Source organism: Pipistrellus kuhlii, unplaced genomic scaffold (genome assembly GCF_014108245.1).
Source record: "Pipistrellus kuhlii isolate mPipKuh1 unplaced genomic scaffold, mPipKuh1.p scaffold_m20_p_15, whole genome shotgun sequence".
Classification (NCBI taxonomy): Eukaryota; Metazoa; Chordata; class Mammalia; order Chiroptera; family Vespertilionidae; genus Pipistrellus; species Pipistrellus kuhlii.
In genome coordinates, this window is record NW_023425460.1 from 13,189,648 (window position 1) to 13,216,181 (window position 26,534).

At 40.6% G+C, this 26,534-nt stretch overlaps 2 protein-coding genes across 2 annotated transcripts in view; one reads left to right on the top strand and one right to left on the bottom strand.

Annotated features, from left to right (window-relative positions):
* Positions 1-8,405, bottom strand: part of LRRTM3 (leucine rich repeat transmembrane neuronal 3) — a 148,304-nt gene extending 139,899 nt beyond the window's left edge. Inside the window, exons 1-2 of the mRNA XM_036438347.2 lie at positions 7,614-8,405; positions 5,678-7,209 (exon numbers count right to left, since the gene is read on the bottom strand). Coding sequence (XP_036294240.1) covers positions 5,678-7,209; positions 7,614-7,617 — 1,536 coding nt within the window. The 5' untranslated portion in view covers positions 7,618-8,405. The remainder of the gene's footprint in view (positions 1-5,677; positions 7,210-7,613) is intronic.
* CTNNA3 (catenin alpha 3) overlaps positions 1-26,534 on the top strand; it is a 1,168,431-nt gene that overhangs the window by 480,508 nt on the left and 661,389 nt on the right. The window lies entirely within an intron of this gene.

Here is a 26,534-nt window from a genome sequence, read left to right on the forward strand (position 1 = left end):
CTTTTTTCAATAAAATGAGTTACTACTATATATGGATATTCTGTTATTAGGAAGTACATTGTAAAGTAGATTGTCTTTGCTTGCACTTTCATTTTGATTCTCTCTGTGTTCCTTGAATTCTCCTTAGCCAACTCTAGAACATCCACCAATAATCCCATGAAGGTAAAGCACAAATGCTTTTTCCAAATGAGAACCCACTATTATCTCTGTTCTCCAGAAATTTCAGAGAAACCTAGCTGACAAATAGGAACAGTTTGTTGACTTAAATTATGAGAATTTTGGAATTACACCTGTTATGTCATACTTGTTAAAACCAGCTACATCCAGTGAAGACAGATTTATTACATTGGTAATTTTTTTTTTCATGAAAGGCCCATGAAGACCCTTAAGTATTTAATTTTGCATAACTGAATTGGTGGTTACTCATAAAAAAACAAAAACAAAAACAAAAAAAAACCTTTGTATTTTTATGCTACTTTTTTAAATCCAGTGATCTTAAAGGACAATAACTTAAAAATGAAGTCTATAGCAATTTCAATACTTGTGGAAGATTTTGGATACTCTTTCATTGGGGAAAAAAATGCAACAGTAGAATAGATGTCATGTGATTAATACCATTTTGCTCAATAACAATCTCATCTTGTCATAAATGTTGAATTTATAAAGTCAATGAGGGCTCAGAATAGTGGTATTGGAAAAGGATGGTTAAGTAACTTATGTTGATTCAAGGGCCTTGCTATAATGACCTGATTTGGGAAACAGTTAAAATTTGATGCATTTTGATAATCTTTCGATTCAGTGTTCTAGGGTTGGTATATTTATGTTTATTGTACATTGTCATCATATTGATAAACTCCTAGATTTAGATAGCAGGGGATGGAAAAAACTGTGTTTTTATGGAAACTAAAGGTCAAAGACAAATTAAGATCTTGACTCACTGCCATTAATGTAATGTGGATTTGGGCTTGTGTAATGCAGAGGTTAGTTATGTCTTTATAACCCAGACCAAACATAGAACACTGACAAACACAGCTCAAAATCTCACTAAGCACTCTTGGAAAAGAATAAGTAGTTTACAAAGTACTTCTCTTATTCCCTTCTCCCAGTTACCATGTGAAGTCAATGACATATGCCCATTTTTACAGATAGGAGTGTTCAAGTTGAGAAAACTAATAATTTGCCTGAGATCACTTGATTAGCAAGTGTCAGAAAATCTTGAACCCAAGGCCTGCACTCTACCACAGATGGCTTTATTTTCCTCAAATAAAGAACTATGTTATGTTCATTTCTCCATAGCATTTCTACTGTATTCTACTCCAGAATGTAGGTATCACCCATGAGCTTGGAGATTAAGCAAAATTTGGGTCCAATACTCTAGGCTAGTAGATTGTAGGTTAGAGAAACTGTCATTTTCACCTATGTGTTTTTTTATTCATTTTTAAGAGTCCCTTAACACAAGCTACTGAGCTTTCATTAATTCTATTTCTCTTACAACATTGATAATTCAAATTTACCGACATTACTTTTCATGCTCATAGTATCTTCCAGCTGCCTTTGTTTTTTAATGCAGTTAGCTAAGAGAACACAATGGCTTTGCTACAGATCCAGGGCCAAGGGACTACAAGCAGCTGCAGTTTCTGAATTTTTCATTCCTCACGGTTCAATTCTCAGGTGTCAAATGCGGAACTCATCGTGTGTTTGTTAGGCTTCATGGCCTGATGCGTGCTTTTTCTGCTAGTCTAATTCACAGTTTAAATTAATTCTAATTCACTGCTTAAGTTCTCTTCTCGGGAAACGTGAAGGGAATAAAAGATATATCATGCACCTACAGAGATGTGACTCTGATTCTGACTCTGCATTCTCCTTCCCCAGAAGGAGAGCCTAATTTCATTATCCATGAATCATCACCTCTTGGATTGTAACATCATTGTCAGAGAGCCTAATGGAACCGTGTTGAGCCGGCTGCACTGGGGAGGGAGGAAGCGAGGAGAGAGCAGTGGGGCAAAGCTCAGGTCACTGGCAGGACTGACAGACTAGGGAGTCTGCAGCCAGAAGGGGAGGCCTCCTTCTTGCGATAGTCTGACATTCCCACTGAGTAGTGAAGAGCTGATGCCGATTCTTTCAATATTAATACTGAAGTTTATTTTTTCCAACCTAAATTACATCATATTTCAGGATCCTGCTGATGGTAAGCATTAACCCACTGAATGAAAAAATACATATGTGGCCAACATAGATGAATGTGAATGCTTTAAAGTATTTCTTATTTATTCTTATTACATTGCAGCTTGTTCATCCTTGTTGGGCACTTATTTCGGGTCCTCAGTACCAGTTCTGTGGCCTGTGTTTGGGCTTTACTCAATAAGGCACTATGCAAAAAATAAATTAAAATAACCACCGTGACTCAATTTCCCTGGGAGATGAACTAAATAAATTCCAATATGATTCACAGATCAACAGCTATACGTCGTCAACCACGTTTCTGAAAGGATTCAGGATTAAAAAAAAACTGTATAAAATGCGTGAATAGCTGTGGTTAGCCTAAGCTGCCACTGGAGGTCACTCCTGCGCCACGGAAATGCGGTTTATTGCCTGTTGTCTGCTTAGGTAGTTGATTCACTAAATCAAGGAAAAAATGGTTTCAGTTATTTGAAAAGATGTAATGTCAACATCCTTGGGAAATACAAACTCATTTAAAAGGAATATAGCTTGCATAAGTATTCCTCAGAAGACCGTGACACCGGGACTATTAACTCCGTGCTGCGGTGGCAGTGTGGGTGCTGGTGCTACAAAAAATGGGGCCAAACCCATGCAGTTCAGAGACTAAATTGCATCTCCTCTCTGACAAAGCATTCAAAGCACTGGTTGAACCCATCTGCCTCCCTGTGTCTCTGCTGTGTAGTTCGTTCAACAGGTTGGCTATTTAACTGTGGTCACCTTTGAGGAAATTTTCACTAGAAAATAAATGGAATATCAATTCTCTCTCAAAAATATGCAGCGCCTTTGGGAAAGTACAGAAAACGGATTTATGATCTGAAGTCCAGAAAGTTCCATGGGGTCGGGGTGAGGAGGAGAGCATTCTCCAGTTGGCTTTGCTGAATTTGTGGTGGTGAACAAGTTATGGGTCTTACTGGCAAGAATTTTTTAATTGGGAATTAGAAGAGATGAAGAACTAGAGAAGCTTCATTCCTCAAAAGGGAGGTCTTTTCAAAAAAGAATTTGTAATTTCCTGTTCTGAATCAAAATGAGTTTTACTCTCTAAAGGATTTTATTGTGGTTCTTATTCATTCCTAAATTCATAAAGAATTAAAGTTACACATTAAGAAAAAAATGACCAGCTCCTAAAATGCTGGCCATTCATTTCATCTTACACACCAAGTGGCTTTGAATTTTGGAAACACTTTCCAATGCAGCAAATGTATTTTGTATATATTAGTGGCACCGGGGCATTGAGAACTTGCAAGAATTCGTAAATATAAGTATAAATATGTCTTGCTTAAATTCATTTGGTTTCCATGACAAATGAGGCAGCAGAAGGTCAAGTCAAAGAATAGAAATGAGCTTTTTCACTTTAACACTGCATTTAATTAGCACAGTCATCTTTAGTACAGATAAAAATGAGTCTGACCAAAGAAAATTTCTTTTTTAGATGGAATATGTATTTACTGACATTTTATGAAAAATGTAAACTTACAACTTGAGTGAAAAACATCACAGTAGGCTCAGTCATCCAGTTCATAGGACTGTAAGGTAGTGTTTGCATTATTAATCCATTGGGAATCTGTGACAATTTGCCATTAATGAATGTATAGTCAACAATTCTTCGTGGGTAAATATACTGTAGCTATGATGCTTTTCTGAACTGCCACCTCTTTTAGAATTTAATTAAAACCAAAGTCCACTTTCAAAGTTCCTTTTTCTTTATTGCTTATAAAAGTGTGATTTTTTTAAGTAATCCGGCTTCCTTGCAATTATATTTCATGGTGACTTGCCTAGATTTTTGCCTGTCAGCAAATGAAAAGCCCCCAGACTCTATAAAAATGCTGGTAAAAAATAGCCATTCACTTTTGCTTTTTTTTCTTTTTTTTTTTTCTTACTGCAGCGATTCTGTTTTGAAAGAACAGGGACATGGTTTGGCAAGCCAAATGAAATGAAACAGACTTAATGTTGCCATTCCTGATTTTTACTACTGCGATTGAATTGTTCATTTTGGGGGATGGAAGAGGCATTTTTTTTCTCAAATCTTAATGAACTGTGCTCAAAGTTACTTAAATCCAGAAGCTCTGATATTTGAGCTGCAGTCAATAAACTTTCACCTACAACATAAAACCATGCATGCAGCTTGCACAGTGCCAACAGGGCCGGTACAGAATCACACTGATGGATGGGTTCACAATACAGATGCGCATAGGGACACCGTAACACCAGCAACAGAAGAGCAAAGACGAGGGCCATAGGGTTGCTCTCCTCCCTCTCAGGTTTATTTTATACATTTCGGAAGGTGCTACCCAAATCATCCTTTTTAATGAGGCTCTTGGTGGAAAGCATGTCTTGGAATGTGTTCTCTTGACACATCTGAATGAGTGTCTGTCATGAGGGGACTGGTGTGTGCAGGACACATGATGGGACACAACAGGACAGCCTGACAGACCCCACACAGAGAACAGAGGACGTTGAAGATCCCACTCCCTCCATCAGGGCCCCTGCAAGAGCTGAAAAGAGAAACTCTGGGAAGCTCCCAACCCCATGCCTACAGCAAGCTGCCTTCCCATTTGCAAGCCCGGTGTCTGAAAAGTCCCTAATGAGAGGCACGGTGGGGGAATCTGCCTCCTCCAATTTGCTTCCTGGCTAGTTAGTCAATGGGCTTTTTTTTTTTTTTTTTTTTTTTTTTTATGTGGAGGCTGGACCGAAATGGATAGGGAAGCCCCTGGTCTGATTTCACAGGGATGGGTTTCAGAGACAAGCTCTCAAGTCGGGAACTTTATATTTGTACCCTCTCCTCACAGCTGGCACTTGTCTCCCCGCAGCATTTTAACCCCTCGGCACTGTTCCCTAGACTTGCCTCATCACAATTCAGATGCCTCTGACAGGGCAGGGCGGGCGGTGCTGCTTTTACCCAGCACCATCCTCGGATCGCTCCCTGCAGTTCTCTCTGAGACAGGCATTGTTTCAAGGCTCTGCCTCTCAATGTTCCTGTCACCGGGCATGCTCCTGGAGTCAGCTCAAGGTCCCAGGACCTGGGGTCACTCCCTCCTCCCTGCCTTTGCCAGCAAACTGTGCATCTGGTGCTAGCGGAAGGACAGCAGATGTGGGGGGCCCATGGTAAAAAAAAAAAAAAGGAAAAAAAAAGAAGTTTTATCTGAAAACAGTGTGACGCTTATGGAATCAATAAGGGAAGGGTCTGACACCATAGGCGTTATGTTAAACCAGAGTTCAGGTTGCACGTTGATTGTGGTGATTTACGTTTCAATGGGTGCATTATGCAGGGGAGGCCAATGACCAGTGTTATGAATGCACTAAAGCGGGCGGGGGAGGGGGACCTCGCCAGCAGAGGGAGAGAGAGGGACTGGGAGGGGGAGGGGGGGGCACCACGTTCCCTCTTATAGTCACCGGAGTTCAAGGAAGCACCACTTACTGCCCAGCTTTTTAAGAGCGCTTTTACCGCAAGGGTTCATACCTCACACTCCCTGGAGCCCGATTTGTTATAGGTGCAGGGTCCCGTGCCGTTCAGCAGCATCTCGCTGGTCTCCGTGTTGGTGGGCTTGTAATCTACATAAAACTCCTGCGTGCTGGGGTTCATCTGCTTGAGGGACTGCCTTTTCTTCTTCCGGTGCCTGCGCATGAGGGAGCGCTGCTGCAGCTGCTTCATGCTGGCCGGGTACCGCTTCCAGGACACGTAGATCACCAGCAGGATGACGAGCACGGACAGGAACAGGGCCACGCTGCCCGCGATGATCTTGTGGAAGGAGATGTGCTCCGTGTCCGCCTCGGCCTCCGGGCTGGGCTCCGTGGCCCCCACCGTCGGGGGCACGGGGGGCTTGCTCTCGTGCTTCGGCCTCGGGAGCTTGGGCTTGAACGTGGGCTTGGGGAGCGCCCGGGCCAGGTCGAACCTCTCGGTGGTGCTCTTGCCACAGATGCTGTAGTTCTTCACGGCATCGATCACGTTGACCCCCTGCAGCTCTTTGGGGCTGGCGCAGATGATGGTGTTCTCCCTCAGGCCCTTGAAACTTTTCAGCCAGTTCACCAGGGAGCAGATGTTTCTGCTGCATTCCCATATATTCCCGGCCAGGCTGATGTCGTTCAGGGATATCCAAGAATCCAAAATCTCTTGGCCAATAAACGTGAGCTTGTTGGAATCCAGGTTGAGGCGCTGCAGGTTCGGGACGCACTGGAAGACGCTGGGTCCACTGAACGCCTCGATCTCGTTGCCGGACAAGTCGAGCCTCTGTAAGGAGCTCCAGGTCCAGGACATGGTCTGCCCTATGACACTGATCTTATTCCACTGCAGGTACAGGTTCTGGAGGCTCACCAGCCTCGGGAAGAGGGCCAGGTTGAGCTTGGAAAACTGATTGTGCTCCAGGTGAAGTTCTTTGAGCCTGATCATGCCAGCAAAGACGTTCCTGGCCAAACTCCGGATCCGGTTGTATCCCAGGTCCAACAGCTCCAGGTTGCGGCAGTCCTGGAATATCCTCACGGGGATGGTCCTCAGGGAGTTGGACCTCAGGTGCAAACTCAGCAGCTTCCTCAGGCCCCGGAACTGCTCGGACCCCAGGGCGTGCAGCTGGTTGTAGGACAGGTCCAGGTTCCGCAGATTGGTCACGGGCCTGAAGGTGTTGTTGAGGAAGTAGGAGATCCTGTTGGAGCTCAGGATCAGCTCCTTGAGCCTGCGTATCCCGTTGAAAGCGTTCTCGTCAATATTGCTGATGTGGTTGTGGTCGAGGTACAGCCAGGTGAGCTGGTTGAGCCCTTTGAACTGATTGTACTTGAGTTTTTGGAGGCTGTTGTAGCGGAGGGACAAGCCTAAGCAGCCAGCAGATATACTCGAGGGGATCTCCTGTAATTTCTGAGATTCACAATAGACCATTTTGCCTTCGCACCTGCAGCCCTTGGGGCAGCCTCGTTCGGCAGAAGAAAGCATCGTCAGTAAGACAGTGGGTGCTATCACCAGGGCTACCGCGGACCCGCTCAGTAGCCTGATTACATTGAAACCTGAAAATAAAAACAACTTAGAAAAGTTATCCCCCCAACAGAGAATCCGTGTCTTTTCAAATCAAGCAAGAGAGCAGGCATGTGTTTTCCTCTTTTTAAACATTTACATCTAGAGAGCAACATTTCACATCACATAACCCTCTCCTTGTCATTTAAAGAGAATTGCTTCAGGGTTTTTTTTTTTTTTTGTTTGTTTGTTTGTTTTCCCCCTTAATAGTTAAGCAAGAAACGTGTTCACTAAAGCAAGTGAATGTGTAGTCTTAGGGCAGAGCAAGGTAATCTCTAAAAGAATTAAGGCAGAAGTAATACACAGACTAGAGGATTCCTTGTTTTTTTTTTTTGTTTTTGTTTTTTTGCTTTTTTTTTTTAAGGAAGGAAAGAAGGGAAAAAATGACAAAACATACCCATCCTTTGTATTGTTCAAAGGTCGTCCTCGGGTCTTTGCTTTGGCTGAGGGGGCCACTTGCGTGACAGCCCCTGTCAGTTGCTCTGTGGTGAGTCAGGGCTCGCTGACACCCGGCAAGAAAAATCGGACCCCTCGGGAGATGGACCGATTTCGGAACATTCTTCTTTGCCAGCCACGCAGCACACTCCAAGAACAAATAAATCCCAACTCCGCATTTGCAGCAACACATCGAGATCTTCCTAGGTAATAGGATCTTCATGGATACTACGTTTTTGCATCTTTACAGGTTTTTCTTTTTGGGGGGTGGGATGGTGGGGGGAGCCGGGGTATTAAAAAAAAAAAAACCAAAAAAACAAAAACCAAACCACTGGCTTCTACAATTTCTTCTTATCGGGAAGCATGATGTATTATTCCTCCAGGCGACGTGAGGCTACCTGAGCCGCCACCTCTGTATTCCAAAGCCCAGCATTGCTGGCGGCGAGCACCCCGGTCAGCCGCCGAGCTGCGTCGGAGCCCGGAAGGCAGGAGAGCCGGGGACCGCGCACACGCTCAGCTCACTTCTGCAGACTGTCATTCTGAAAGCTGCTCCGACTGTTGCTTTGGTTCCCCTGAATGCAGGTCTTATGTAAAGCTGCCCCCAGTGGCGAAGAACATTATGGGCATGTGCAGAAATGTCTCTCTTTTATCTTGCAAATGAGCAGGCTCTCCGGGCTGGAGAATGAATGATTGTTTTTGGGTGGCTCGGTGAGAACTGAATGGTCACCGTGATCAATAACGAGCGGCGTTTTTTTCTGTGATTCCCCGAGCCTTGTTTTACAATCTGGCAGTGTCTTTTGGTTGTCTGCCTCTACTTAATCGCTGAACATGTGCCGCCCGAGTTTTTCTGGGAGCTTGGCAATAAGTTCACAGCCCGGACGTCGATTTTTCTTAACCTCAACGTGGGCTTTGGACGGAGGTTCTGACGATGATTTACTGAGCTTTTCCCAGAGAAGCATTTAACTGTCTGCCCGCTTGACCTCTAGGAGTGACAGGGATTACATTACGCAAGGTGTCTCAGGATGCTAGGGCTCGTACATTTTGTAAGAGAGTAGCTAACTAGTGACACAGAAATGCCTTTCTGGTGTTCCCACAAAATATATCAGAGGTTTAATGGCTTGTGGCTTGGTTTGTGGGTTTTTTTTTTCTTTTCTTTTTTTTTTACCTTTTTTTTTTTTTAATTAGAAGAGAAGTAAACTATTTTTAGTGTGAATAGAAGGATCAAGAAATCATTAGGTTCCCTTTATCCATGCTGCTGCTATTTATTATGCTAATAATATTTGAGCGCTTTCTAAGTGCGTTGAGTGGGCTCTCCTGTTTTATCTTTACAGAGTATTATGATGTGGGTCCCATTATAACCTTCATTTTAAAGGTGAGGAAACTGAGACTTGAAGAGATAACTTGCTCAAGGTCATAGAGCAAGTACTTGGCAGAACTGAGATGCGGAAGGACGCCTCTGTTATGCTTGAACATCTAACTAGATGATCTTGGTTCAACAACATGGTTATCTTCATTTTTAAAATGACTAAAATGAAAATTAGCCTGATTGAGGCATTGGGGCAAGGCAGCAGTGGTTAAAAAACAAACAAACAAACAAACAAACAAACACTTTCCTAGAATAGATTTTTTATAAACATTTTTGGTATGAGTCTTTTAAAGAAGTATTATAAAATTTAAGGAGGGGCAATTTCATGGATTTTTGCACCTCAATTCAAATCTTGTCTAAAGTTTACCAGCTATCTAACCTTGAGTAGGTTACTTATCTTCTCTATGCCTCAGTTTACTCTTCTACAAAATGGGTGTGATAACAAAAATCCATTTCATAGAGGGCTGCGATTTAAGTCATCTTAATATCTTGAAAGTACCTAGAATAACACATGGCATGTAATAAACCTACATAAGCTATTATTTGAACATCAACTTTATTTGAATATGAACTGATATTGCCTCTTGTTTAGTGTTACATATTGACTATACCAGCTGTCATTAACTCACAAAAAATTACTTTAATGAATACTTTTATATTGTTCAAATGGATTTCTGAAATTCACTCAGTCTTGCCTTCTTTGATACCTAGAACAGCACTTGACACATTATAAATGATCAGTACATAATTAATGAATAAAACATTTTTATGGGAGGTTACAAGTACATCTGATGTAGGATAAACTGGTGTGTAGTGCTGGTTTTGTGTACATGGGATTGGTCCCTGCAGAGTTCCTCAGCCAGTTGTGATTGGATACCATTTTGGAGAAAGTTTTTTTTTTAAGGAATGTGGGTGAAAAGTCAGAGAAACTGGGAAGTGGAAACATGTAGATGGTCAACAAATGATCTCCACTTTTCATGTAGATATCTTGTGTCTTTATAGTTAAACCATTAGATTTCATGAAAATAGTAAATGTACTTTTGAATATTACCTTGGGCATATCACAACTTTTATCATCTGACATCCCCACTGGGTATTGACAATTTGTATCTCCTGTATTAAGGAAGACGAAAGGGAATCACGTTTATAATTCCTCTCTTGGGTCTCTGTTGTTTGAAGCCTCAGCTTGTCTTCCCACTTCCCTTGCTTCTCCGTGGGCAGTAGTCATCAACATGTCTGTTTCGCCTAATAGTTGCACAGGGCCCTCTAGGATGACTGGAGGCCCCATCCACTCTGTGCTCCTTATTCTTTTCTCATTCCCTGGTGACAGAAGCACAGAGGAGCCTACTGAGAATGTAATTCTCTCACTTGGCTTTTTCTGGGAGAAATCATGGATTATTTACGGTACATGACATTCTCTGCTGTGCTGCACACCTTGCCCTTAGTTCTCATTTTTTTTCTGATGCCTTGGCTTCTGATATTGTCTTATGCCATAGTTCGGACTTCACATTCACTCTTTAGATCTCATAATTGGTATTTATGTTGGTCTTTTCCTTAGTGTGATCAGTAGCCATTCTTGGAGCAGACCAGATTTCAGGCACTTTGTGTGACTCTAATCTTGGCAGTAGTCTGTAAGCTGGCATCACTGCAAGGTCTGTCCTGGGTCAAGGTAAGAAGACCATCATGAGGCTAGTAGAGAGATATCCAAAATAAAATAATGCAATTCTAAGCCAAACTGAATACTTAAGGCTGTAGAAATTACTCCCAAAACATAAAGTAGCCTCTCAAAAAAAAACCCAAACAAACAAACAAAAAAAAACACACCACCACAACAACAACTTACATTCTAAAAGATTTTAGTAATTTGCTGGTGTACTTTTATACTTTTAACTATATTTTTATTTATTTCATAGAGGAAGGGAGAGGGAGAGAGAAATAGAAACATCAATGATGAAAGGGTATCATTGATTGGCTGCCTCCTGCACACCTCCACTGGGGAGCAAGTTCACAAAGCTGGCATGTGCCCTGATTTGAAATCTGTGACCTCTTTGTTCATAGGTCAACACTCAACCAGTGAGCCACACCAGCTGGGCTGTGGTGTACTTCTCAAAGTTTATCCTTCTTTTACTCATTGACTGTCATGATTATTTCTGATTTGCCTCTCAACAGAAGCAAAATTACAGTACAGAGTATATTTAGTAAATTTGTTTGCACCTAATACCATATACAGAACAAACCATAAGCTACCCGACATTTTAAATTTCCCCAATGAATCCAGAGTGCTAAAGATTTATGCAATTATAAGACCTAAGTATCATATATCTAAAGGCTTTTTATTATACTTGCAGTACTTCATATTGCTTAATATGTTTTGTTTAAATTAGATAAATGAATCCAATCGTAGTATATAATATAAAATTTCAGACCAATATGAAACTGAATTGCCAAATATAAATTTAGAAAGTCAGGATGTACTGATATGTTGATAAATGGATTGGCCTCAGAGTTTTCATTTATTTAAAAAATACATGGTTTGAGTACCCATTATGTACTAGACAATGTTTCAGACAAATGTAGTACATCAGTTTACAAAACAAAGATCTAAGCATACAATCTAAAGAGGTATGATGGACAATAAAAATAAATAGAAATTGTACATTATTAGATCATATATACTATAGAAAAAAATAAAAAAGAATAGGGAAGCCCTAATTGGTTTGGCTCAGTGGATAGAGAGTCAGCCTCCAGACTGAAAGTTCCCAGATTCAATTCCGGTCAAGGGCATGTGCCTTGGTTGTGGGCACATCCCCAGCGGGAAGTGTGCAGGAGGCAGCTGGTCGATGTTTCTCTCTCATTGATGTTTCTAACTCTCTATCCCTCTCCCTTCTTCTCTGTAAAAAAACAATAAAACATATTTAAAAAAAAAAAAAGGATAGGGAAGATTGGGAGTGAAAAGAGTGAGGTGGGTTGCAATTTTAAATAGGATGATTAGAACTATTAAGAAAGTGGCCTTGATAGAGATGGGGTTGGTAACATTAAATATACTACAATATGGGGAGTGGCCAGTGCAAAGGTCCTCAGGTAAGAACAGATCATATGCTCAATGTACAGCAAAGAGGCCAACCAATCTAGAGTGGGGAAAACAAGGGGTAGAGTAATTAGAGATGAAGTCAGAGAGGTACCAGGTACTGGGCCATGGGGGATTTGCACACCATTCTCAGAACGTTGGCTTCATTCTGGAGAAAACTAAAAGTCGACTCAGTATTTTATGCAGAGAAAAACATGATCAAATTGCCTATTGAATGGATCCCTTGTGCTACTGTTGTGGGAATAGACTCTAAAGGACAAGAAGAAAAACAGGGAGGCCAGTAAGGAGGCTATTGAACCAATCCATGAGAGAGATGATGGGGGACATGGATCAGCATGGGAACTATATGTGGTAAGAATTGGACAGATTCTTGGTGTATGTTTCGATAAAAACCAACAGGAATTTTCCAATGGTTTAAAAGTGGAGGTACAGGATAAAGAGAGAAAGGTAAGAGGATTCCTAGTTTTATAGGCTAAGCAACCAGAGGGGTTGGTGAAGCCATTCTCTGCTTCCATGGGTCAAGTGTTAGGAACAAAATCAAGAGTTCAACACATTTGAATTAGGTCTAGATTTTGCTCTCACTTATCTTCAGTTTTGTTATGAGACTTTTTAATTTTAAAAAATCTCCTTGATATTAGGCCTCAAAGAATGACGATGCATTTTAAAATATTTCATAAAATGATGAGCAAAATTAGCCACTACACAACAGCAAAACAGGTTTCTTCTCAGATGGCCTAAATACAGGCAGCATGTTTGCATTTGGGCTTGAGGACAATGGTACTAAAAACCTTGATGAAATTGCATGGAAGAGCAGATATGGGAACATTAGGACTGAGTCTTCTAGAAAATAAGTTTGGTAAATACAAAATGTCTTTCTAAAATAATGTAGAGAATGACATATACTTTTTATTGCATATGCCAATTGACATTTAGAATTTGGAACTGATTATGGCCAAATTTCTTAGGGTCTCTGTTTGCTTATCTCAAAATGGAACTCAACTCTCTAAGGCATTTATTTAGGATCATTGGTGTTTTTAAAAAAATATATTTTATTTATTTTTTACAGAGAGGAAGAGAGAGGGATAGAGAGTTAGAAAAATCCATGAGAGAGAATCATCAATCAGCTGCCTCTTGCACACCCCAGACTGGGGGATGTGCCCACAACCAAGGAACATGCCCTTAACCGGAATCAAACCTGGGACCTTTCAGTCTGCAGGTCGACGCTCTATCCACTGAGCCAAACCGGTTTTGGCCATCGTTTGTTTGTTTTTTTTAAATTAATTTGTAAATACATTATAAACTATAAAGTGCTATAAAATATTTCTGGAGTCAGGGTAACTATGAAAAAATTATTTTTCCTTGACTCTGTCTAGGTTCTCTGCTCATGTGTATATACTGGAATGAACATATATCAAGGAATCACTGATATGACCAAAGGCAGAGTCAGAATTTACTAATATTATTTAAAAATTCCTCAGAAACCTTTCTACTACAGTTTTAATAACAAGACTATTTATCGTATGGCACACATCATTGACATTCTGTGTTCTTGCTCCTAACGTGCTTTCACCGATAAATGCATTTGATCCAGATATTATAAAGAACTTAATGTATTTTACTCAGTTATTCTGTCATGTAATAGGGTTCTCAGAATGCTGCAGAGTTTCCTGCAGCTATGGAAATGATTTTATTTTCATACCTAGTTGGTTAGAATACTCATATGCATTTGTTCAGTTGTAATTATATCCCGATCTTTCATCAGAGCATTAACACATCTCTGAAATATCCTTGGTTTCCATCTGCTTGCTTCAAGGGGTCCATTAAAAACTCTGTCTGGTCACATATGGTTTTTAGTGAACATCTCTGACTTAAACAAATGGATGGATAAAGTTCCAGGTCTGATGATTAAAATGGTTTCTCAGTGTCTTTCTGGTGTGAAGCAAATTCAAACGAATGAGACCTCACAAGGTTATCTAGCACATATCCCTCCCCCTCCCCTGAAGAGACATGTATGCTTCAGCATCAATCCATAGTCTCAGGTCTTATTACATTCCTCACCGTCTCTTCCTGCAGAGGTAGCCCTCAGCTAAATTGGGGGACAGGAAAAAAATAATCTCTTAAAGTGTAACATGTAGAGGTGGACTATATGACTTTGAGGAATAACTGCATTGGAGTGTATTTTTAGTGGAAATTTAAAAATACTCAAAAGTAGAGGGAATAGTATAAACAACATCAACTTAACAGTGATCAGTATTTTACTTATTTTGTTTTAGTTCTCCCTGCCTCCCTTCCCATATATAAAAGCAAACATCAGAAATCATGGTACTTTAGGCACGTATACATTGAGTGGCCAGATTATTATGATCTCTGAATGCATAATAATCTGGCCACTCAATGTAAATTTTCTATATAATCCTATATAATAAAAGGCTATTAAGCAAATTGTCCCCTCCACGACCAGGAGTTAGACCAGCAGGCAGGCCAGCCAATTGCCCATGGCCCCTCTCCCTGGCCAGGCTGGCTGGACCCCACCCATGCATGAATTCATGCACTGGGCCTCATACAGACACACACACACACACACACACACACACACACACACACACTGAGTGGTCAGATTATTATGCGATCAGTAATGATCTGGCCACTCAGTGTATATTTTAGCATGTAGCTATAACCAAAAAGACTTATATTTGAACCATCTGGCATTAGTATACCTAACTAAATTAACAATAAATCCTTCAAGTTCATTTGTAGTCAAGATCTAGGCAAAGCCCGAACATTGCATTTGGTTTTCATGTCTCTGAAGTCTCTTTAATTTTTTAAATGCCATTGATTTGTTGGGAGATACCAGGTCATTTGCACTGTAGCTTGTTCCATGTCTTCTATTTGGTTGACTGCTGCCCCTTGTGTCACTTAACTTGCAAAGAGGTGAACATGTGGAGCAAGAGTCCATTCATTTAAGCAGAATATTCAGCCCCAAATGGATACTTGGGGTACTTTTCACTCTTGGTAGCAAATTTAAAATTTGCAGAAAATTTTAAATAATAAAAGATTTAGAGCTTGAAGGAAAATATGTACTTTTATTTATGTTACCGGAGAACTCAGTAATGAGATCAACTGGCAAGGTTGGGAGCAAGGAATTAATATTAAGGATTTAGAATCAAGGATTGCTATGAGTCCATGTTGGTTTAAGTTTCATATATACCAGTATTTCTATTCTTCACTTCCCATCGTAATGTACTTGCCTTTTTATCTATAGTCAAACCTGAATTTTTTTTGTATTGATATTGAGGTACTCTTATAACAAAAGCTCAAAAACTTTCCTGTCAAAAGAGCAGCTATGAAAATTCATATGTAGTCATTTGTATTGGGAGAAGTCCGTTTTCTAGCTTTAAATTTAGGATAAATTCCATGAAGGAACATGTGGTACCGGAGCCACAATGTAAAATTTATACTCCTATATATATTCCCAAATTTCTTATAATTTCTCACAGAAGAACAAAGGAGTTTTAGACAAATGTCTCTCAACCAATTTTACACCTTAATATTTGATGTTTCACTTGACATGGATGGCTGTGCTTTGAATATAAAGTCAATATTGTTTAAATGGTGTTGTAATAAACATTTTGCTGTAGTTGCTTCACATATATTCTGATGTAACAGAATTTTTTAAAGAAAAATTTCTGTGTTAGAACCTGTGGGCTGTTACAGTGGAATATGAACTGGGTAGCTTATAAACAATAGGCATTTATTTCTTACTGTTTTGAAGGCTGGGAAGTCTGAGATCAGGTGAGGGCCTGCTGCCTGGTTCACAGATCTATCTTCCCTCTGTGGCTTCACTTGGCAGAAGGGGCAAAGGAACCCTAGGGTCTCTTATTTATTTTATATATTGATTTTTTTACAGAGAGGAGGGGAGAGGAATAGATAGTTAGAAACATCGATGAGAGAGAAACATTAATCAGCTGTCTCCTGCACACCTCCCCACTGGGGATGTTGCCTGCAACCACAGTACATGCCCTTGAGGAATCCAACCTGGGACCCTTGGATCCACAGGCCAATGCTCTATCCACTGAGTCAAACCAGTTTGGGCCCTAAGGCCTCTTTTAGAAGATGCTCCGCCCTCCTGACCTAATCACTCCCAAAGCTCCCTCATCCAAATACCATCACATTGGGGATCAGGTTTCAACAAATGAATTGGGGGTGGGGGAAGGGTGTTGGCACAAACATTCAGTCCATGACATTTTCTTTATATTGAAAGCATTGTGCATAATAGTTTCAGCTGAATTTAGTAGTCTATTTTTTTAATTTGCCTTTCTGAAAAATATATCAGCATTAAGAATTAAATTTCCCAACAACCAGGCAGGGAAAGATAATAGAAATCTTGATTTGGATTAAAAAAAAAAAAGCATAATGTTCCATTGGTTAGTTCTGTTTTTGTTTTGGAAATAATAAGTCTGGTTTTTTATTTTTTTTAATGGTATGCTGCAAACCTAAGAGATATTATAATTCTGAGAGAAGAGAAACCTTGCATAGGATTGCCCTGTAGTAGCAGGGAATAGGAGTCTGAGAGTCCTTATTTTACAATAAAATGTATCCGTCTATTTGAGGGCTCTTAAACTGGGCTGGAGAACTCTTCTGTGTACTAATGCTTAATCCTGACTGAGAAGTAGTTCGCTTTTAGTGTGGGGAATGCTTATCATCCCTCGTGGCTAACAAACAGAGCCCCCCTGTGGCAAAATTGTGATTTAAGTAGAAATTGACTTAGTCCCTGGGAACAAATGCCACGGGTCCTTAATAAAAAGGAAATATGTGGTACTGGGTGGAGAACTGTTTTATTCAACAAATATTTGTCAAGCTCTTGTACTGTATTCGGTGCCGGGGATGCAGCAATGAATGAGACAAAGCGCCTACCATCAGAGGACTTGCATTCTAGTTGTGAGATAATAAAAAATAAACATCTTAGACACTCATTACAAGGTTCACTGGAGATAAGTGCCGTGAAGAAGAATAACTAATGGGGGATAAGAGCTAGTGACAGGTGAGAGAGGGGTCAGAAAATCCCTTTCTGAGGACCTCACATTGAGACAAGTAGAAAGCCACGCATGTGACTCTGTGCCCTCCCAGATATCATCTCTCTGAGCTTTTTGTTTATCACAACCAAGACCTGTACAGTGGCTGTAGGCAGTCACTGCTAAACTTACCCCCCCCCCCCTTTTGAAAATGCAGCCCAAGAGTGGACAAAAAATATTCTCCTTTTGGAACAAGTAGCACAGCTGAACGTTTAAACAACATTGGAAGAAATTTAAAAATATATATATTTTATTGATTTTTTTGCAGAGAGGAAGAGAGAGAGATAGAGAGTTAGAAACATCAATGAGAGAGAATCATCGATCAGCTGTCTCTACTTGGGATGCCTGCAACCAAGGTACATGCCCTTGCCTGGAATCGAACCTGGGACCCTTCAGTCTGAAGGCTGACGCTCTATCCACTGAGCCAAACCAGTTTCGGCGACATTGGAAGAAATTTTAAAAATTAAGAAATAACACAGAGAACAAACAGCAACATGACTGATGAATCTTCACAGAGTTGGCTTTTAGATCTAGTGTTCTGATTGGGGGTTGGCACCGGAATATTGGCTTCATTAGATGTGATGCTACCCACTCACAGGCTGTCACAGGTCATCAGTCATATCCCACAGTGAGCCCAATGTTTGCGCCTGAGATACACACAGTCAACACAAAGAGCAGCTTTCTCCCCTACCCTTTCCTTGGTGATTTCCTTATCTTCAGTTCTTTGTCCCTAGTGGCTATGGTGAACCGCCCCCCCGCCCCCCCCCCCCCACTTTTTTTGTTAGTCATCACCCAAGGATATTTTTCCATAGGTTTTTAAAGAGGAAGGGAGAAAGGGCAGGAGAGGGATAGAGGGAAGGAAAGGAGGAAGAAAGAGGAGGAGGAAGGAGGTGGAGAAGGAGGAAAAGAAGGAGGAGGAGGAGGGGAGGAGGAGGAGGAGGAGGAAGAAGGCATATGGATTGGTTGCCTCCTGCACATGTCCAACTAGGGCTGGAGATCGAACCTGCAACACCCTAACCACTGAGACACACTGGCCAGGGTCCCCTTTTTTGTATATATTTTCAACAAATGAATTCCATGCTCTTAGTTGATAATAACTTATAGTATTAGCTTTTTCAGTGTTTTTGAAATTTAATAGGTAACTCTGAGAAATGGAAAATATTAAGGAATCCTAGAGATCCAAACTTTACGTACATAGTTTGATAAGCAAATAGAAGGCTTGTATTGAAAACACCCATGCTTGCTTCTCCTCAGCTTCATCAATTACTCCTTATTTCTTCCTCATAGTATTTCTGAATTTTGTTGATATTTTTACTTTTTGCTATTATAACTGAAGATACAGTATATACTTTCTCAGTTCCCCACATCCTATGTTAATATGGTATTAAATAAATAGACAGTATTTAACTTAAAATGACTGTGCAAGCAATAATGCTGTTGGTTTCAGTAGGGCATTAGATTATGTTTCCATCTGCACTTAACTTTTTGGTGTGTGCTTTTTCAATTAAGGAATGCTCTCTCTCAAATTTGTTTAATTTTGTCTATACCTACTGTTAGTTGTCTTTCCCAATATTTTAAAAGATTTGTCAAGTGCTTAAATTTTCCAAACAATCAATTCCAATAGTCCCTTCTGTCTGCAGCATTCCATGTCTCTGCTCCAATATCTAATCACAGCTGTTAATCTCATTCTCCCCTTCACATTCTCCAGGTGTGATTTCCCGTTTCTTAGATCCCACACATTCATTCTCTTAGTGCACCACTCATCTTGTTCAAGCATATCCACTAATATATCCTCAAGAAAGGTTGCATGTGAAATAAAAATCACGCTGGAATGCTTTGTGCTTACGGATGAATAGATTGGCTGTATGTGTCATTTGCCATTGGAAACCATTTTTCCTCAGAATCTTTAAGCCATCGCTCCGCTGTCTTCTCACACCTGCTCTTGCCGTGGAGAAGCAGATGCTATTCTGAGTCTCACTCCTTTATGTGTCATCTATTGTTTTCTCACTGGAAACTTTTATGATGCTTTATTTCCCGGGTGTTTGTATATTGTACAAAGATGTATTTTGTTTTGGGTCATTCTTCATTTGGACCTTTTAAAATTAAAGCTTGCTGAAACCGATTTGGCTCAGCGGATGGAGTGTAGGCCTGCAGACTGAAAAGTCCCAGGTTGGATTCCGGTCAAGGGCATGTGCCTTGGTTGTGGGCACATCCCCTGTTGGGGGTGTGCAGGAGGCAGCTGATCGATGTTTCTCTCTCATCGATGTTTCTAACTCTCTATCCCTCTCCCTTCCTCTCTGTAAAAAATCAATGAAATATATTTTTAAAAAATGAAGGCTTGAGTCAATCAGTTTCTGTCTAATTTTTTGTCTTTTTTCAAAATTACTTCTGCTGGGTCAAGTGGTGTAAATGATGTTTCTGTTAATAAAGGAACACACTCATGCTTATTCATTTATGAATTGTCTAAGGATGCTGTCACCTTGCAATAGCAGAGTTTAGAGACCGTGAGCCCCGGAAGCTTACAGTATTTACTGTGTCCTCTTGCAGAAAAGGTGTGCGGACCCTCCCCTGCCTCCAGGTTAGATGATCATATTTGTTACCTCTGGTAGCTCTTTTAGTCCTCTTTTCTCCTTGTTCATAGCACACTGCCTTAGCTTTATGAAAATAACATCTTCTCTCACTCTGAGGTAGTATACGAGGTGTTTTGGTCATATACTGCTGGCTACAACGTCACTGTTTCCTTTGAGGTAATTTAGAGCCAGTTCTTTTTGGACTATTTCTTCCTGGAAGGTTTTCTCAAATGTTAAATTTCTTGTGTGTGTGTGCTCATTCAGATTAATGAGTGAGGCATTAACAGCTGAGAGAAGGTCCCTTGTGTGTGGGCAAGGGTTTGGCTTGGGCTTTGTGGTAACAACATTAAACAGTGAGCTTTCCTTCCCACTGGGGAATCTCAAGATGAATAAATACAGTTTTTTCCCCCAGAGAAGAGGCTCAATCTCCAGCATTGGGCCTAGAGGCTACCAGTGATCTAGGGACAAGGCAGGGCAAGGATGCGGGGGGCCCCGAGTTCATTATGGACACTCTCTTTCAGGTCTTCCTTTTTCAGTCCCAGGCCTCTCTGGATTGCCTCATATCCTTAGGTCTGGCTTCTCGTGTTTGAATTTGCCAGGAAATAAGACTTTTCCTCTTTTCTGTTGGAAGAAAGACGTAGTGTATTAGCTGAAGGTGACTTATATAACAAACTCCATAAACTGGCGGCTTACACAACAGAGATTTATTTCTTACAGATCTGAAGGCTGGAGGCCTGAGATCAAGGTGCCAGTGTGTTTGGGTTCTTGGTGAGGTCACTTTCCCTGGTGTGCAGATGGACACATCCTTGCTGTGTCCTCACATGACCGAGACATATATCCCCTCTCATGAAGGTGACAACTTTATGACCCAATTACCTCCCCACGCCTCACCTCCAATACCATCACACTGGAGATGAGGGCCCCCACATGTGAATTTGCAGGTGGTGGGGAATAGGTGGGTGGGTGGGGGGTACACAAACATTCAGTCCATTTTGTTTTTTTCCGTGTAATGATGAGGATCTGGCAGTTAGTTAATTACTCACCATGAAGACTTTAAACCAGTCCTCCTACTGCTGGTGACCTTTACCTTCTGCAGCATCTCAAGACTTTGTACAATGTGGGGTCCCCCTTCAGTAAGCAAATACTTTGTAGTGTTTTTTTTTAATTTTTAATTTATTTATTTTAAAAAATATATTTTTATTGATATTTTTACAGAGAGGAAGAGAGAGGAATAGAGAGTTAGAAATATCGATGAGAGAAAATCATTGATCAGCTGCCTCTTTCACACCCCTTCCTGAGGATGTGCCCGCAACCAAGGTACATGCCCTTGACCTGAATCGAACCTGAGACCTTTCAGTCTGCAGGCCACTGAGCCAAACCGGCCTCAGCTACATTGTAGCTTTCTAGTCATATATCATATATTCTATGTTTTCAAAAACTACAAAAGCAGGCATCCATCCTTATCTCCTATTTTTCTTCATTTGTATTCATTTATCATTAAATGAGTTTTGAGGAGGAAGAGGCAATAAAACTGTGCACTCAATCTGCCATGTTTCAGATTTTAACTTCTCATGATGGAGTTTAGACATGGCAGGTAATGAATGACGGGGGATGGGAGACGGACTGGCTGAGCTGTTATACAAGCCAGGTGTAGCCTAAGGTTAGACATGGAGGGAAAGGTCCTTAATATTACAAGTGAGCTGCTGTCCTCCTGCTGGCTTCTGTCTCCCAGGTGAACTTTTAACCAGTATCATTATAAGGTCTTAGTCTGTACATATTTCTCTATATGATCTTTTAAGTCAGAAGAAACTTGGGAATGTTGTATTGACTGTAGCTTCCTTGGAAATGAAACATAGAAGTCTTCAGCTAAACTATTCCTTAAGTTTTGTTTCCCTCCTGTTATAAAAGCAGTACGTACTTATTATAAAACACTAGAGGCCCAGTGCACGAAATTCGTGCAGTTTGGAGAGGGTGTCCCTTAACCCAGCCTGGGAGCCCTTGGGGGATGTCCAACTGCCAGCTTAGGTGGGAACAGGCCTAAGTCAGCAGTCGGACATCCTGAGTGCTGCCACAGAGGCAGGAAAGGCTCCTGCCACCACTACTACACTCACTAGCTGTAAGCCTGGCTCAGGGCTTCTGGCTGAGAAGCGTTCCCCCTGTGGGAGCACACTGACACTAAGGTGAAGCTCCTGCATTGAGCGTTGCCCTCTGTTGGTCAGTGCATGTCATAGCGACTGGTTGTTCCACCATTCAGTCAATTTGCATATTAGCCTTTTATTATATAGGATAGGAACCATTGTTTCGCCATTCAAAGGTAATCCCAGTTAATATTTAGGCAACTATATAGATATATATATTTTTTAACTTGAATTCAGTGCATCACATTGAAAATATTTTAAATTTCTTCTACTGTTGGAAAATTTGTTTACAGAACACTCTTTATTGATGTGGAATTATTCAGGCTCACCTTTCCCTAACTCACTGCCATATGTAAATTATTGGCTCTGAAAAGGAAAGAAATCACTAATATTCTAGCACAGTTTCTCTTTTACATGGCCACCATAATCTCTTAAAATCTTAATCTTAAATAACATAAACCTTTTATTCCATTCAAAGGGATAAGGTAAAGAGAAAAAAAAGATATTGCTTTCTTCTCTTTTGAAATTTGATTAGTCTGTAGTAGAATGGCCTGAAGGTCACCAGAAAGGGTGTCTCCTTCCCTAAAACACTTCCACCGACTTGGTTAGATTTTTGTCATGACTAAATCCCTTGAGTCAGCTCACTGTCACCTCCAGTTAAATAGCAGACTCATCTTCATGACACACAAGGTTCTTTATGATCTGATTCATTTTATTGTGATAAAACAAGTCATCAAGAAACATAGGAACCTCATTGGAGAAGGCCTTGTAGCTTCATCCCAGTGCCCTGCACTTTGCTGCTCTCCATTTGTATGTCCTTCTTGTCCACCTCTGTTCTGTCTCAAAGCTCTAACTGATTTAAGGTTCTTGCTTTCTGTGCAGTTGGTTTGCCATAATAACCTCAGAGCCTCCACACTACACCCTGATGCTTTCAGCTTCATTGCAAATAAGCTCACTCTTTCAGTACTTTTGACTTTAGAATTCTAGAGAAGACTGATCCTTTTGTACTATGTCACCTCATCTGGCACATCTGGCTTTTGAGTCAGTATTTCTTGGATGAGGTGATCATCCTGAGTCTAATCGGGTATGATAGAGGGCTGACAATTATGGTGACATTGTCAGGGTCATGCTGTATCAGCCTTGGCATGTGCTTTAGGTGGCACTAATTACAGTTAGGAAAGACAATGGGTGCAACCTGGTACCAAGATCCTTTACTATCTGGTGGAAATCTACCTTTTTGTCATCACTTCTACTCACTATTCAATATGCTATGCAGCCTACAATCCAGGCATACCCAGGTATTTATCTTTCTCTGAGCAAGCCTTGTTCTGTTATGCCTTAAGTCACTGTTTGTATTGTCCTCTCTTATAGAAACAGCCATCCCTCATTTTCTATCTCGTGAAATCTTCTATGAGATATATCTCAAATGTTATATTCTCCATAAAACCTCCTCTAGGGATGTTGTTGACTTCCTCATAAGCACTCTTGGGTTATGTACCATACATCTGGCATATAAATACATTGAATGCTGATCATTTATATGTAAATTTCCCCAACAGAATAGTTTTAAATTCAGGGAAGGTGGAATCTTATTCATCTCTAAATATCTACTGGTAGCAGATAACATATACTCAATGTGTGTTTGTTGAAAGGAAAAAAAAAAAAAATCAGTGTGATTCAGGGGGACATACTTCTACCTAATGAAGAGTCCCGGAAGGAAATACCTGTGGCTGATTCACAGGTCTGCTATCCAAGTATGCTCAAGTGTAAGAGAAAAGCATGTACTAAGTATTAGAGATACTCACAGTTTAGGTTCATTAGCCAGAATACTGGCTTATTTGTATCATTTGCAATGTGCATTCTACTAAAAAGTGTTGCAGATAGATTTTTATTGCTCCCTCATTTTCCTTCAACCTGAGAAGTTCTGCTCTCAGGGCACTTGCCTTTGTGTTTGAAAGTCATGACCTTGTATATAGAGAAGAACAATCCCTTATTTGAGGCTGTTTGTCAAATAGCAGGAGCAATTTGGGGACAAACTTCTTATTTAGGGCTCTTTATTCTTGTTCCTTGTCTGCAATATTATCTTAGGTAGCTTTTTGGCTTATACTGGCTTTCATTTAAGGACCTTACTGGAATATCTATAGCTAAAAAAAAAAAAAAAAAAAAAAAAAAGCTTGCCAACAGGGTGAAGAAGGCTGGCTTAGAAGCCAGCTTGAACAGGCCTGGTAGGAAAGACTGTTTCTATAGTCTGGCTCTTGTCTGTCTGCTTTGTGCCAGTCATATTCCTGATGCTGGTGGTAGAATTAAGAGGAAAGAAAATATACATTTCTTTACTCATAGTGTTTATACCCCAGGGTGTTGTACAAGTAGACTTGTTCCCATGTGGGTTGGTTTCCATGTGGGCAGAGAGTGCTCTCATGAAAAAAGGACAGGGTGCTATCTGACTTCATAGACATGGCACCCAGCCAGAAGCAAGATCTGAAGTAAATCCCAGCAAAGAAGAAACTACAGTGACAAAAGTGAATGATTTCTCCAGACGTCAAGGAGCCTAGCACCCAATGTGGGGAGGGGCCATCCAGGATGTTGGTTCAAGATATGGCCTTTTCTGCTAGATGGAGACCAGGCAAATAAGAATTTGGTCTTCTAGGAGGATGCTGATCACAAGGAACATAAAGTAGAAATCGAACATGATGAACCCCAGCATTCTTTTTTAAAAATATATATATTTTTTATTGATTTTTTTTACAGAGAGAAAGGGAGAGGGAGAGAAGTTAGAAAAGTCAGTGAGAGAGAAGTGCCAATCCAGCTGCCTCCTGAACACCCTATATTGGGGATGTGCCTGCAATATACATGCTCTTGACTGGGATCGAACCTGGGACCCTTGAGTCCATAGGCAGACACTCTATCCACTGAGCCAAAATGGTTAGGGCAAGCCCAGCACTATTTCAGGGGGCTACGAGAGGATGACAAAGAGGAGGACAATGGTGCAGGAAGAGGCCATGGTTGTTGACTGCCACAGTTGAGATGAAAATGTCATTTTCACCTGTAAAGAGGTGAACTGGAGGATTTGGGTGAGAGGAGGAGAAGGCAAATGGAGAAAATATCATGAAAATAAGCAGTGAAAATGGAAAAACAATGTTTTTAATAGAGAGAGAGAATAGCAATGACTTAACAACCTAAAAAGCAAGTGAAAATAAATGATTATGGTGGGGGCAAAGAAAAAAAGGAAGGAAGGAGGGAAAGAAGAAAGGAAGGAAGGGAGGAATGGAAAGAAGGAAGGAAAGAAAGAAGGAAGGAAGGAAGGAAGAAAGGAAGGAAGGAGCAATTAACACTGGGTAAGTTATGAAACTTAACCTAATTATAATTAAGCATGAGCAGACTTCTTTGTGAATGCCCATAACATATTGGTCAGTGAAAAACCAGTCAACAATTATCAGTCAGTAACTTAAAAAATCCACCTCAGAGAGTCTTTGGTAGTTTGCACCACTCTCATTTTAAACGTTTTTATTGTCTAAAGTTCTATGTGTGACTTCTTTTACTTTTTAAAAATAGATGAGGAGTAATGGTGACAACTCGGATAAGATCATTGCCCACAAATACCGTAACTGGACTACGACAACTGCGGAGCTATTGTCAGAAATAATTGTGTCTGGCAGATTCTGTGCTGCAGAAAACTGGCATCGAGTCACAGTGTCACCACAGAGGCTTGAGGTCAAAGCAAAAGCACTTAAGTTCATTGTGAAAAGCAATAGACTGAAGGAAAAAGTTTTTATCTCATAATGCAAAATCAATGTGGAATCCTGATCCAAATTTTGTTGTTGTTTTCCCTTGGTAAAAGTAGGTGTATTAGGCAGTTTATGCCACGCAGCCTGGCATGTGGCATGCACTAACTTCCTTTAGACTTTTCAATATCAGAAACAATTTGGGGCCATTGGATAGAGCTTCTAGCCAAAGCTTTCAAGCAGACAATCCCCAGATGTGCTGAGTGTAATAAAGCCAAGATAATGTCTTCTGGAATAATAACGTAATTTCTCTACACAATGCATCCCTTATGGTGAAAAAAGAAAAAGAAACCAACATATTGATGTTTTGAGATTGGCTTCAACATTTTTAGTCAGTTTCTCTGATAGTTTCCTCTATATCCACTTTGCCATTAAGGTACTATCTGGGTTCATCTGAATTTAACCATCTTATTTCATCAGGCTGGAAGTAATAACCAAGGAAGCCTTCTGTTGTGTAATCGTCCAATGGTGTGGACCACATATTTTGACATGTGTTGGGGATATAGATATTCTCAACTATTAAACATTAAGGTTGTTTTCTCACCGAAGCCGGTTTGGCTCAGTGATAGAGTGTAGGTCTGCGGACTGAAAGGTCCTGGGTTCGATTCCGGTCAAGGGCATGCACATTGGTTGTGGGCACATCCCCGGTAGGGGGTGTGCAAGAGGCAGCTGGTTGATGTTTCTCTCTCATCGATGTTTCTAGCTCTCTATCTCTCTATCTTCCTCTCTGTAAAATAAAATATATTAAAAAATAATAATAAAATAAACATTAAGGGTGTTTTCTGAACCATAATTGATGGTAGTATGAATTGAGCACTCCAGTCATTATGCAAATTATGCAAATTTATGAGATACATGTATGTTAAT